Here is a 14,524-nt window from a genome sequence, read left to right as displayed (position 1 = left end):
ATGAAGAAAGCTGGGTGACTGTTCGAAGGGGGAGAAAAGAGTCAGTGGAGGGATCCCCTGTTGTCATTCCCCTTAAAAAAACATGTATACCGTTTTGGATACTGTTTTTTGGGGGGGGGGGTGGGGGGGAGAGGAACAGGGGATGACTTACCTGGGTCATGCAGTGGGGCCCAGATTTCTGGCACAGACTCTGTCCCTGTTGCACAGAAGGAAAGGAGGGAAAGGAGGAGAGTGTTCGTCATTGGGGATTCGATCGTTAGAGGCTCAGATAGAAGGTTTGTTGGGAACATTCGAGGCTCACAATTGGTGTGTTGCCTCTCAGATGCCAGGATGCTTAATGTCTCAGATCATATCTTAGGAGTCCTGAAGGGAGAGGATGAAGGGAAAGGATCAAGTCGTGATCCACGTAGGTACCAACGACATAGGTAGGTAGGGGGATAGGGATGGTAAGGCAGGATTTCAGGGAGCTAGGGTGGAAGCTGAGAGCTAAAAGAAAGTTATGATTAGATTAGATTAGATTATTAGTGTAGAAACAGGACCTAACAAGTCCACACCGACCCTCCGAAGAGCAACCCAGCCAGACCCATTCCCCTACATTTACCCCTTCACCTAACACTATGGGCAATTTAGCATGGTCAATTCACCTAACCGGCACATCTTTGGGGGAACCGGAGCACCTGGAGGAAACCCACGCAGACACGGGGAGAATGTGCAAACTCCACACGGACAGTTGCCCAACGGTGGGATCTGAACCCAGATCTCTGCCGCTGTGAGGCAGCAGTGCTAACCACTGTGCCACCATGCACTGTGCCATCTCTGGTTTGTTACCCGTGCCACGTGATAGCAAGGCGAAGAACAGGTAAAGTATTAGCTGAACACGTGGCTGCAGGGATGGTGGAGGAGGGAGGGGTTCAGGTTTTTGGGTAATTGGGACTCATTCTGGGACAGGTGGAATCAGGGTGGTCTTCACTTGAACCAGAGGGATGCTAATATCCTGGTGCTATTCGGGTGGGTTTAAACTAGCTCAGCAGGGGGATGGGAACCTGAGGTGTAGTTCCAGTGCACAGGAGGATGAGAGTAGGGAGGACAGGGACAGGATTTCACAGTCACAGCAAAGTGCTGGCAGACAGCTAGCTGGTTTGAAGTGTGTCTACGTCAACGGCAGAAGTATCTGAAATAAGGTAGGTGAGCTTGCAGCCTGGATAAGTACCTGAGACTTCAATGTTGTGGCCATTTTGGAGACATGGATAGACATGGTGAGGAATTGATGTTGCAAGTTCCAGGGTTTAGATCTTTCATTAAGAACAGGAAAGGCGGTAAAAGAGGGGGAGGTGTGGGCTTGTTAGTCAAGGATAGTATTACAGTGGCTGAGAGAACTTTAGACGAGGATTCATCTACTGAGATAATGTGGGGTGAGGTTAGAAACAGGAGAGGAGAGGAGAGGTCACACTGCTCGAGTTCCAGGGCCGTGGAAGAGAGGATTGAAACAGGGTGGTCATCATGGCGGACTTTAACTTCCCCAGCACTGACTGGAAATGCTATAACTCTAGTACATTGGATGGATCAGTTTTTGTTCGATGTGTACAGGAAGGCTTCCTGACAGTATGGGGGGAGGCCACAGTGGATCTGGTGCTTAGTAATGAACCAAGCCAGGTGTTTGATTTAGTTGTAGGTGAGCACTTTGGAGAGTGACCATAATTGAATTACATTTAGTTTAGTGATAGATATGGATAGGTACATGCCACAGGGCAAGAGTTATAGATGGGGCAAGGACAATTATAATGTAATTAGGCAAGAATTAGGATGCATAGAATGGCGTAGCAAAATGCAGGGGATGCAAACAATGGAAATGTGGTTTAAGGAACAGATACTGCGTGTCCTTAATAGGTATGTCCCTGTCAGGCAGGGACGAAGTGATAAGGTGAGGGAATTGTGGTTTACTACAGAAATTGCATCTCTTGTTAGGCAGAAGGAGATGGCTTATGTCTTGGTGAGACAAGATGGTTCAGATGAGGTGATGGAGAGTTATAGATCAGCTAGGAAGGATTTAAAGAGAGAGTTAAGAAAAGCAAAGAGAGGACATGAGCAGTTTTTAACAAATAGAATAAAGGAGAAACCTAAAGCTTTCTATCGATATGTGAGGAATAAAAGGATGACTAGGGTAGGAATAGGGCCAGTCAAAGACAGAAGTTGACAGTTGAGTGAGAACTCTGCGGAGATCAGAGAGTTGCTAAACAAATTCGGGTTTTTACTCAGGAAAAGGAGAACATTGTAGAGGAGAAGAATGAGGTACAAAATATTAGAATAGAAAGGATTGAGGTTAGTAAGGAAGAGGTGTTATCAATTCGAGAAGAAGGAGTGAAAGTAGACAAGTCCCCTGGGCCAGATGGGATTTATCAGAGGATTCTCTGGGAAGTCAGAGAGATAGCATAGCCTTTGGCTTTGATATTTGAGTCGTCATTGTCTACAGGTTTAGTACCAGAGGACTGGAGGATTGCAAATGCTGTGTCTTTGTTCAGGGAGGACAGTAGATGTGACCCAGGTAATTATAGAGTGGTGAGCCTTACATCTGTAGTCGGAAAAGTTTTGGAAAGGATAATAAGTGATAGGATTTATAATCAACTAGCAAGCAACAATTTGATTTCAGGTAGACAACATGGTTTTGTCAAGGGCAGGTCATGTCTCAAAACCCTCAGTTTTTTGAGAAGGTGACCAAGCATGTGGATGAGGGTAGGGCAGTTGACGTGGTGTACATCAACTTTGATAAGGTTCTACATGGTAGGCTGTTGGAGAAAATGCAGAGGGGGATTTAGCAATTGGATTAGAAACTGGCTCTTTGTAAGAAGGCAGCGAGTGGTGGTTGATGGAAAATATTCAGCCTGGAGTCCGGTTACTAGTGGTGTGTCACAAGGATCTGTTTTGGGACCACTGCTGTTTGCCATTTTTATAAATGACAAAGGCGCAGGGCATTGGTGGATGGGTTAGTAAGTTTGCAGATGGCACTAAAGTCAGTGGAGTAGTGGACAGTATGGAAGAATGTTGTAGATTGCAGAGAGCTTGGATAAACTGCAGAATGGGACTGAGAGGTGGCAAATGGAGTTCGATGCAGATAAATGTGAGGTGATTCACTTTGAGAAGAATAACAGGAAGGTAGAATACTGGGTCAATGGAAAGATTCTTGGTAGTGTGGGTGCGCAGAGATATCTTGGAGTCCATGTACATAGATCCTTGAAAGCTGTCAACCAGCTTGATAGTGCTGTTAAGAAGGAATACAATGTGTAAGGCTTTATTGGTAGAGGGATCGAGTTCTGGAGCCGTAACGTCATGCTTCAACTAAAAAAAACGCTAGTGCGGCCGCACTTGGAATATTGCGTAAAGTTCTGGTCGCCCCTTTACAGGAAGGATGTGGAAGCATTAAAAAAGGTGCAAAGGAGATTTACCAGGATTTTGCCTGGTCTGGAAGGAAAGTCTTATGAGGAAAGGCTGAGAGACTTGGGTCTGTTCTCATTGGAAAGAAGGCGGCTAAGAGGGGATTTGATAGAGACATACAAGATGATGAGAGGATTAGATAGGGTAAACAGTGAAAGTCTTTTTTCCTAGGATGATGATGTCAGCTTGTATGAGGGATCATAACTAAAATTGAGGGGTGATAGATTTAAGTCAGATGTCAGAGGCAGCTTCTTTACTCAGAGAGGGGTAAGGGTGTGGAATGCCCCACCTGCCAATGTAGTTAACTCAGCCACATTAGGGAGATTTAAACAATCCTTAGAGAAGCACATGGATGATGATGGGATAGTGTAGGGGGACTAGCTGAGAATAGTTCACAGGTCGGCGCAACATTGAGGGTTGGAGGGCCTGTATTGCGGTGTATTGTTCTATGTTATATGAAACCACAGAGTTGGTTATTTGAGAAGATTAAAGGGTGTTGAAATTAACAAAGTTGTGGCAGACTGAATAACAAACTGGAATGGAAGCAAGTGTAAGGATAAGCTGATGACGTTTCTTTACTGGTGGGAATTGAGAAGCAGATTTTGCTCTCGACTTGGATTGCGGTTGTCTTTAAACTTGTTCATGGGATATGAGCATCACAGACATATGTTATCCATTCCCAACTGTCCTTGAGTAGACAATGACAGGCTATCTTCAAGAAGAAGTGAAGTCCCTTTGACTCAGCAACAGTAAATGAACAGCTACATTTCCAAAGTTTAATGCAGGACAATACATTTTAAATATACTTAAAATGGTAGCACTGTGCAAGAGGAGGGATGTGGGGTTTCAGGTTAACAAGACTTTAAAAATAACAAATAGATTGGGTCAAAAAATGCCATGATGGATTTTCTGACAAATAGTATAAATATTTAAAGTCGAAATGACTTCACAGTTGAAAAACAAAGATGTGAAAATTAGAGACATTTTCATTGAAGTAAAATAGATTATGTGGTGATTTGATAGATTTGTTTAAAATATAAGATTATGGTACTGAGTGGATTAATTTCTGCGGTATTTCCACTCGTGTGAATTTAGAGCTCCACTTAAAAACATTTCAAGGATGTTCAAGTGCCAAGTATTACTTAATTTGATGTCAAAACTAAAACATGACCACAGTCAGATATTTAGACTGCAGATGCTAGAAACCAGAGTCTAGCTAAGAGTGGTGCTGGAAAAGCACAGCAGTTCAGGCAGCATCCAAGGAGCAGTAAAATCAGTCATTCATTTCATTAGATCAGACTTATACACAGAAAGAGGGATTTCATGTGCGAGTACCCAATCAATAGTGACAGATGCAAGTTAGTCTAGTGTGAATTTCTGCTTTTTTTGTGCAAATTAACCCCAAAGACTAAATAAATGTTCCTTGTTCTGGGACTTCAGCAAAAACAATAATCAAGAGACACTCAAGTACAATACTGAAGGTAAGCTGCATTGTCCAAGTTTTCTGCTTTAATTTTTCCAAATTTTAAGATTTGATATTATTTGGATGTTAGCATATCAATTTAACAACACAGCAACTCAGTTACTGTATTTCCTGTAACTGACATTTCAAATGTACTCAGTTGGTTGAAAAGTGCTTAGAGATGTGGCAATTATGCAAGGCATAATATAAATAATGCAAGTCATCTTCTTCTGTTTTATCTTGAAATGAAGATACCTGTTCAAATGAAGTTATTTTTCCATTTGGAAATCTAAAGGTTTTATGTTCTTGTGTCTATAGAAACTGCTTCTGCCAACTCAGTAACTCTCCAGTTCCCTTTCCTTGTGCATATTAGTCATATGGCAACTTACAAATTGTGAAAGTTGCATTGCTTTCAATTTTTATGTCAAGCACTTCCTTTATAACACTGTATAATGTCAAACTCTGGATGTGAATGTGGATAGAGAATTGCAAGCAATAATATGACTTCATCCATCCTTTTAAAGCCTGTGAGACCTCCGAATTAAGATTAGAATTAACGTTACATTTGAGGGACAGTAAGATGGCACCGGAGTAGGACACGCCAGCTGGAGCTCCTCCACTCTGCCCATTTTTTTTTTGACCCTCTTTCCTCCTTTTGGCCTCGAAGCAGGGTTAGCAGAGATGCCAGTGGCCAGCTACCTAGTGGTGACCAGCAACCCAATGCAGAGCACGGCGGCAGCCAGTGGTCAGACCATGTGGAGGCTCCCTGCATAGGTCTGTTGCGGAGAGCCTTTGGAGAGACATAGCAATGTTTGTCTTTTTAAATTCACTTTTGTAATTAAGGTCATACAGTGTATAGCCATAATCTAACTTTTTTTCCCCCTATTTCTCTATTCTTAACACACATTTGTACTGGATCGGAGATGGCGAGGACCGCAGATGCTGGAGAGTCAGAGTAGATAGAGTGTGGTGCTGGAAAAAGCACAGCAGGATAGGCAGCATCTGAGAAGCAGGAGAGTCATTGTTTCAGAAAGGAGCCTTCATCAGGACTGGAGAGGGGGAAATAGGGCTGAGAAACAAATACGGGTGTGGCAGGGCTGGGAGGAAAGGTAGATGGGATGGCGATAGGTAGATGCAAATGGGAGGTGATTGTGATAGGTTGGTGGGAAGGGTGGAGCAGACAGTTGTTATGGGGGATTTCAACATGCAAGTCGACTGGGAGAATCAGGATGGTATTTGACCTCAAGAAAGAGACTTTGTGGAGCGCCTCAGAGATGGATTCTTAGAACAGCTGGTGCTGGAGCCGACCAGGGAGAAGGCAATTCTGGATCTGGTATTGTGCAACGAACCAAAATTGGTCAGGGACCTCGAAGTGAAGGAGCCATTGAAAGTAGTGACCATAATACAATAAGCTTCGATCTGCAATTTGAGAGGGAGGGGGTACAATCGGAAGTGACAATATTTCTGTTGAATAAAGGGAACTATGGAGCTATGAAGGAGGAGCTGGCCAAAGTTCAATGGTGCAATACCTTAGTAGGGATGACAGTGGAGGAACAATGGCAAATATTTCTGTGTATAATACAGAAGTCGCAGGATCAGTTCATTCCAAAAAGGAAGAAAGATCCTAGGAGGAGGCATGAGTGGCCGTGGCTGACGAGGGAAGTTAAGAAACATATAAAGTTAAAAGAGAAAAAGTATAACATAGCAAAGATAAGTGGGAAAATGGAGGACTGGGGAGCTTTTAAAGAACAGAGGATTACTAAGGAGGAAATATGCAGAGAAAAAAATGAGGTACGAATGTAAACTGGCCAATAATATAAAGGAGGATAGTAAAAGTTTTTTTAGGTATGTGAAAGGCAAAAAAATGGTTAAGACTAAAATTGGGCCCTTGAAGACAGAAATAGGGAATATATTACGGGGAACAAAGAAATGGCAGAAGAATTAAATGGGTATTTCAGATCTGTGTTCACTGGGAAAGACACAAGCAATCTCCCGGAGGTAACAGTGGCTGAAGGACCTGAACTGAAGGGAATTTATATTTATCAGGAATTGGTGTTGGAGAGACTGTTAGGTCTGAAGGTTGATAAGTCCCCGGGGCCTGATGGTCTACATCCCAGGGTACTGAAGGAGGTGGCTCGAGAAATCGTGGATGCGTTGGTGATTATTTTTCAGAGTTCGATAGATTCGGGATCAGTTCCTGAGGATTGGAGGGTGGCTAATGATGCACCACTTTTTAAGAAAGGTCGGAGAGAGAAAGCAGGAAATTATAGACCAGTTAATCTGACCTCAGTGATGGGAAAGATGCTGGAATCTATTATAAAGGATGAAATTACGACACATCTGGATAGTAGTAACAGGATAGATCAGAGTCAGCATGGATTTATGAAGGGGAAATCATGCTTGACTAATCTTATGGAATTGTTTGAGGATGTAACTCTGAAGATGGACGAGGGAGATCCAATACCTGGACTTTCAGAAAGCTTTTGATAAAATCCCACATAGGAGGTTAGTGAGCAAAATTAGGGTGCATGGCATTGGGGGCAAAGTACTAACCTGGATTTAAAGTTGGTTGGCTGATAGGAAACAAAGAGTAGTGATAAACGGCTCCATTTTGGAATGGCAGGCAGTGACCAGTGGGGTACCGCAGGGATCAGTACTGGGACCGCAACTTTTTACAATATATGTTAATGATATAGAAGATGGTATTAGTAATAACATTAGCAAATTTGCTGATGATACTAAGCTGGGTGGCAGGGTGAAATGTGAGGAGGATGTTAGGAGATTACAGGGTGACCCGGACAAGTTAGGTGAGTGATCAGATGCATGGCAGATGCAGTTTAATGTGGATAAATGTATGGTTATCCACTTTGGTGGCAAGAACAGGAAGGCAGATTACTACCTAAATAGAATCAATTTAAGTAAAGGGGCAGTACAGAGAGATCTGGGTGTTCTTGTACACCAGTCAATGAAGGTAAGCATGCAGGTACAGTAGGTAGTGAAGGCATGCTGGCCTTGATAACAAGAGGGATTGAGTATAGAAGCAAAGAGGTGCTTCTGCAGCTGTACAGGGCCCCGGTGAGACCACACCTGGAGTACTGTGTACAGTTCTGGTCTCCAAATTTGAGGAAAGGCATTCTGGCTATTGAGGGAGTGCAGCGTAGGTTCACGAGATCAATTCCTGGAATGGCGGGATTACCTTACACTGAAAGTCTGAAGCAACTGGGTTTGTATACCCTTGAGTTTAGAAAACTGAGAGGGGACCTGATTGAGACATAGAAGATTATTAAAGGATTGGACACTGTGGAGGCAGGAAACATGTTTTCGCTGATGGGTGAGTGCTGAACCAGAGGACACAGCTTAAAAATACGGGGTAGACCATTTAGGACAGAGATGAGGAGAAACTTCTTCACCCAGAGAGTGGTGGCTGTGTGGAATGCTCTGACCCAGAGGGCAGTGGAGGCCCAGTCTCTGGATTCATTTAAGAAAGAGTTGGATAGAGCTCTCAAGGATTGTGGAATCAAGGGTTTATGGAGATAAGGCAGGAACAGGATACTGATTAAGGATGATCAGCCATGATCATATTGAATGGTGGTGCAGGCTCGAAGGGCAGAATGGCCTACTCCTGCACCTATTGTCTATTGATAGGTGGGATAGAAGATGGACAGGTAGGACAGGTCAAGAGGGCAGTGCAGAGTTGGAGGGTTATATCTGGGATGGGGAGATTTGGAAACTGATGAATTCAGTGTTGAGGCCGTGTGGGGTTCGGCTCCAGAGCGAAAGATGAGGTTTTTCCCCTCCAGATTGCAGGTGGCCTTGTTTAGGCAGTGAAGGAGGCCCAGAACAGACATAGCATTGGGGAATTGAAGTGAACGGCAAGGTGGAGTTGGTTGGTCCGTTTGGACCAGAGATGTGCCCTGAACCATTCCATGAATCAGCGCTCGGTCTCTCCAATGTACAGGAGACTACATAGAGAGCAATGGACGCAGTGAAGGAAGTTTGAGAATATGCAAGTAAATCCCTGCTGGATTTGGAATGACCCTTTGGGGCCTTGGATGGAGGTGAGGGCACAGGTACTTCAGGAAAAAGCCCATTCAGTGAGCATTACAGCTGATCATTGATGCAAACGCTTCAGCCTTGTCTTTCGCACAGATGTGCAGGGCTACCACATCATTTAAGGTAGTGATATTGACGGCGCCTTCTCGACCTAATAATTGTTTAGTTGTTCATCATCATTCATGGCTCGTCATGGCAGCTTACATCTGATCCATTGGTTGTCCAACTACTTTGATCTATCACAATGCTACTTCCATTGTTTTGTATACAGGTGGCCCTGTGTTGCAGCTTCAATAAGCTGACATTTCAGTTTTAAGTATTCCTGGTCTGTACCTGGCATGTCCTCATACATTCTTCATTGATTTTTTTTATTCATTCATGAAATGTGGGCATCTCTGGCTAGACCAGCATTTATTACCATCCCTAATTGCCCAGAGGGCAGTTAAGAGTCAACCACATTGCTGTGCATCTGACTTACAGATAGGCCAGACCAGGTAAGGAAGGCACTTTCCTCTCGAGGACATTAGTGAACCAGATAGAGTTTTCAAACCAGCAATGACGGTTGTGTGTAGATTCTTATTTTCAGATGTTTAATTGCCACGGCATGATTCGAACTTGGGACCCCAGATCATTATCAGGGTCTCTGGAATAACAGTCTCGTGATAATACCACTAGGCTATTGCATCCCCCGGGGAGAGTTAATCAGGGTTGATCTCCCAGCCTGATAGTTCTAACCTGTGGTTACAGATAATGGGTGGTTATTCTTCTGCAGGAGATAGCTCACACTTCTTCACAGATGATCAGTTTTGAGACGTTAGATCTCTTAGTTGTCTGTCCCAATTAGCACAGTAAAACATGACACAATTGAACATGTCACAACAGAAGGTATCCTCCATGTGAAAATAGGTGTCCATCTCCACAAGGACTATGCAGTGGTCACCCCTGCTAAATACTGTCAAGACCAGATGCATGTATGACAGGTGAACTGGTGAATATGAGGTCAATGGTTTTCCTTTCTTTGTGGTTGTGGTGATAGTGTCATCATAAGCAGTAATCAACAGGTTTCCTTGTCCATGTTTCACCAGATTCCATGAGACTTTATGGGTCCAAAGTCAAGGTGGCAATCCTTCACACACATCCCACCTCCACTACTAAATGCTATTGTGCCTTTACTTCTATTGGATCTGTATTGCTAGATATAATACATCGAGGAATGGTGATACCTTGTCTATGCCCTGATTTAGCATGACAAGCATTTGAAAAAAAAATTAAGACAAACTAGAGACTTTTTATTAGTTCTTAGTTCCTGGTACAATCTTGCCCATGTCACATCCATGTTGTTGGTTACAATATTGAATCTCTCCATCCACTGAAATACCCCTTCAAGCTACTTTGAGCAAGGGTCCTCTAATTACTTTTCCTATTTTGCAGACCTCTGGAGGTCTATGCACAGCAGCAACTTTCAAAAATGTAAGCCAATGCATTGTGCACAGAATCTCTGAGCAGTTGTACAGCCATTACTTTCAAGGTGTCCTTGACCCTTGTCACCAAGTGTGCAACACTCCATCCTGAACTCTCAATCCTGCTATAGAGGATACTATACATGCACCACCACCACCCCAACCACCAAAATTATGAATCTGCCAAATTACAAGACTCTTCCTGCCCTCCCCTTTTACTCAGTTTCCTGATCCAGAATGCCATGGTCAACATTCTTGTGGTCCCTTCTGATAAACTTAATCCTCATCTTTCAGCAAACCAAATACATCAATTGTGGCTCTCCTCAGTGGCAATAAGTCTAGACAAGAAGTACAACCTTACCATCAACATGCAGACCCAAACAGTACACAGAATCATGCCCAAATGGTTAAATAAAATAATGACAATTTGACATACCTGAAAAGGATACTTGTTCTGGCAAGGAATGGGACCACCGTCATGTTTCACTATTTCTGCACACTTGATCCTTTGTATGTCAATGGAGCCCTTTTTGTACTTTTTCTGGAGAAAGATTTTTTTTTAAAAATTTAAAATAATAAATCACGAATATTTTAAATTTTAGTCTTACAGTGTGAATTCTGATCAAAGGAATATTCTACTAGCACATAGTTTCCACCATAACATCTTGGGCAGTGGTACAAAATTGGTAGTAGCTGCCGAACGTATGTTCAATGTAATGACCACAGGTAGTGTGGAGAATAACAGGCTGTCAATACGCTGTCAACTGATTCAAATGTCTAAGTAAGCCAATAACTAGCAAACTATGAGTCAAATTTAAAATTTAATTGTTAGCCACATAACTTTAAATAGTAATAATTAACACAACTCTTACGTAGTTAATCAACTTTTTTTGGAGAATTGTCTCTTTATAGCCACATGATCTTTTCTTCCTGTAAACCTCTCATTACTCTTAAGAATACCAGTGAAATGATTTCTTCATCTCTTGGTCTGACACTCCTCTGTCCCAGAGTTTCATTCAACCACGTTCCTATTCTTCGCAACATTTAAAACGTTACCTAACTTAACAGCATTATCTTATTTATAAATCACATTATTGGAATTTAAAGTTTAATTTTCATTCTAAAGATGATGTCCAGTTTCCCATTTATGGATTGTATCAGTGGAAGAGGACAGCATATGCAATAATTAATAATGCTATGTTCAAATTGTCAACCATGTCATTGTGACTTCTCCTCTAAGTAGAGGAGAAGAGGCCACACGGTGACTGAGTAATTAGCACTGCTGCTTCACAGCGCCAGTGAAGTGGGTTCGATTTCTGCCTCTGGCGACTGTCTGGGTGGAGCTTGCACATTCTCCCTTGTCTGCGTGGGTTTCCTCCAGGTGCTCCGGTTTTCTCCCACAATCCAAAAGATGTGCAAGTCAAGTGAATTGGCCATGCTAAGTTTCCCATAGCGTTAGGTGCATTAGTCAGTGGTAAATATAGGGTAGGGTAATGGGTCTGTGTGGGTTACTCGTCGGATGGTCAGTGTGGAATTGCTGGGCCGAATGGCCTGTTTCCACATTGTAGGGAATTTCATCTAATCTAGAAAAGTACCAGCCTTAAAAAAAAACACTTCATAAAACCAAAACTATTGACTGCGACTGCATTTACAAAAATTAATGTTTAGGTGCATAGTTCTTTCTAAGCTGCGCCACAGATGGACAAGGTGGTTAAGAAGGCATTTAGCACACTTGCCTTCATTACTCAGACCATGGAGTCTACGAGTTGTGGCATCATGTTGAGGTTGTACAGGACATTGGTGAGGCCACCTCTGGAGTACTGTGTACAGTTCTGGTCACCCTGCTATACTATTATGTACCAGACCAAACCCCCTCAACATATTAAGGCAACAGCTTAGATCCCAAATTTTCTTTATATAAAAGGTAAGGGTGTTCCATTCCGGATGCCTTTCAATTCGTCAAGTTACCAGCCTTGAAGCAAAACACACTTTATTCCAACACTTGTTAAAAGACAACGAAAGAAAGAAGAAATTGGAATAACTCGACTCTGTTAGAAAACTTAACTGGAATATAGGAGGTTGAGGTTTATAAAATCTTGAGGGGCAGAGATAAGATGAATAGCAAAGGTCTCTTCCATAGATGGAGGAGTTCAAAGCTAGGGGTATGTTTTTAAAGTGAGAGGAGAAAGATTTAAAAGGAACTGGTGGGGCAATATTTTGACACAGAGGGCGGTTCACATGTAAAATGAACTGCCAGAGAAAGTGCTGCAAATGTGTTGCTGGTCAAAGCACAGCAGGTTAGGCAGCATCTCAGGAATAGAGAATTCGACGTTTCGAGCATAAGCCCTTCATCAGGAATAAGAGAGAGAGAGAGCCAAGCAGGCTAAGATAAAGGGTAGGGAGGAGGGACTAGGGGGAGGGGCGATGGAGGTGGGATAGGTGGAAGGAGGTCAAGGTGAGGGTGATAGGCCGGAACGTGGCTGAAGAGTTTCTGTGCAGAGGAGATGACCTGGGGGGTGTGGTCAATATAAGTACAATTACAAAATGTAAAAGACATTTGGACACATACATGAATAGGAAAGGTTTAGAGGGATATGGGCCAAAGACAGGCAAGTGGGACTAGTTTAGTTTGGGAAACTTAATCAGCACGGACAAGTTGGACCAAAGTGTCCGTTTCCATTCTGTGTGACTCGACAACACTGATTCTATGATTACACAAGAACAAAAATTACCAAGACACAAAACACATCAATCCGGACTGAATATTGTTTACAGGTAGTATGTTACATTCATGTTAATTGCTTTATTAAATTATTTCTACATGCAACCAATATTATGACAGCGTAATTTGTGAACTTAATGCCAGTAGAAACCAATCATTCCTTTTCAATTTTTGCTAGCATTTCTCCACCAACTGTTACCAGTCATACATTGCGATTGACAATGTTTGTCAAATACTTATACAAATTAAAGGAGATCACTTGAGTTATCTAGTAAGCTTAACTCAGAGATAGCCATGTACAAGGAGACGCTTTTAAAACAGTTTTCTATTATTCCATGAAATACAATCTTCCAACTACTTTGCAATACGAATCCAGATCTGTGATTACTTGAATTTGTATAGCACTAAGAAAAATGATTTCAGTGTATTTCACAGAGATTGTTAAAGACAAAATTTCTAAACACATGAGGAGATATTGGTATAGTCTTGTCAAAGATAGGTTTCAAAGAGTCATGTTTTAACAAATAAACAGGGATGCAGAATTGTTTGGAACAGTGCTTCCCAAACTGTAGATCACAACTTCAATTGTGAATCAGAAATAGGGATGGGTCACAGCTCACTCTCTTCCATGACTAAGCCCCACACCAAGGTCCAAGTGGAGTCTAGTTCTGCTTTGGCCCTGCCCATCCAGTCTCAGGACTTTTTTCCCCCTTTTTCTTAAGATCACATAAATTCACGAGCCATGAACATTTGAACATATGGCTACTACTACTGGTAGAAAGGAAATCAGAGAGCCAAGAATTGGTGAAATTGATTTGTCATGAAAAAAATCAAACCTATGAAAATGCTATTTTTCTTAGAGTTCATTGCAAATGCTTTCACCCAATCCGGTAGCTTGCAAAATGACTTACAAAAGACATATATCAAATAAATTTTACCATGAAAGTATCAAACATCTTGCAAAAGTTAATGCATATGTGTTGAAGGGTTTTAATTAAAGTTTTCAACATTATAAAGTAGCTCCTCGTATTCTTATTTTGCTAACAATATTTTTGTGTTCACAATTTGTTGCTTTTGAAGATTTTTTTAAATAGTTTCATTTCAATTCAAGTGACCTTGAGTCACTACTGCAAAATAAAGCTTAGCTATTGGCCCAAGAACGACCAGTACAAAGTTTACAGAACTGCAGTTTTTGCGAACCATTTCACTTGTAACATTAACAATATTCAACAACACATCAACTGCGTATTCTGGGCACAATACCTTGCTTATCAATTAAGGAAAGTTCAAACATATTTTACACCAAAACCCAAAGTGGTTACCCACATTTCAAGATTAATTGTGACTTGATGTAAGTGTGAATTTTTCATGGAATAATAGAAAACTGTTTTAAAAGCG

At 42.0% G+C, this 14,524-nt stretch overlaps 1 protein-coding gene across 4 annotated transcripts in view; it reads right to left on the bottom strand.

Moving 5' to 3' along the window:
* tec (tec protein tyrosine kinase) overlaps nt 1-14,524 on the bottom strand; it is a 162,230-nt gene that overhangs the window by 119,550 nt on the left and 28,156 nt on the right. For all 4 annotated transcript variants that reach the window (XM_060824401.1, XM_060824420.1, XM_060824412.1 and 1 more), the window contains exon 3: nt 10,841-10,945. In XM_060824401.1, coding sequence (XP_060680384.1) covers nt 10,841-10,945 — 105 coding nt within the window. The remainder of the gene's footprint in view (nt 1-10,840; nt 10,946-14,524) is intronic.

The sequence above is a fragment of the Hemiscyllium ocellatum genome, chromosome 1, assembly GCF_020745735.1.
Source record: "Hemiscyllium ocellatum isolate sHemOce1 chromosome 1, sHemOce1.pat.X.cur, whole genome shotgun sequence".
Classification (NCBI taxonomy): domain Eukaryota; kingdom Metazoa; phylum Chordata; class Chondrichthyes; order Orectolobiformes; family Hemiscylliidae; genus Hemiscyllium; species Hemiscyllium ocellatum.
The sequence above is the reverse complement of the archived record's forward strand: the minus strand, read 5'-3'. Positions and strand labels throughout refer to the sequence as shown.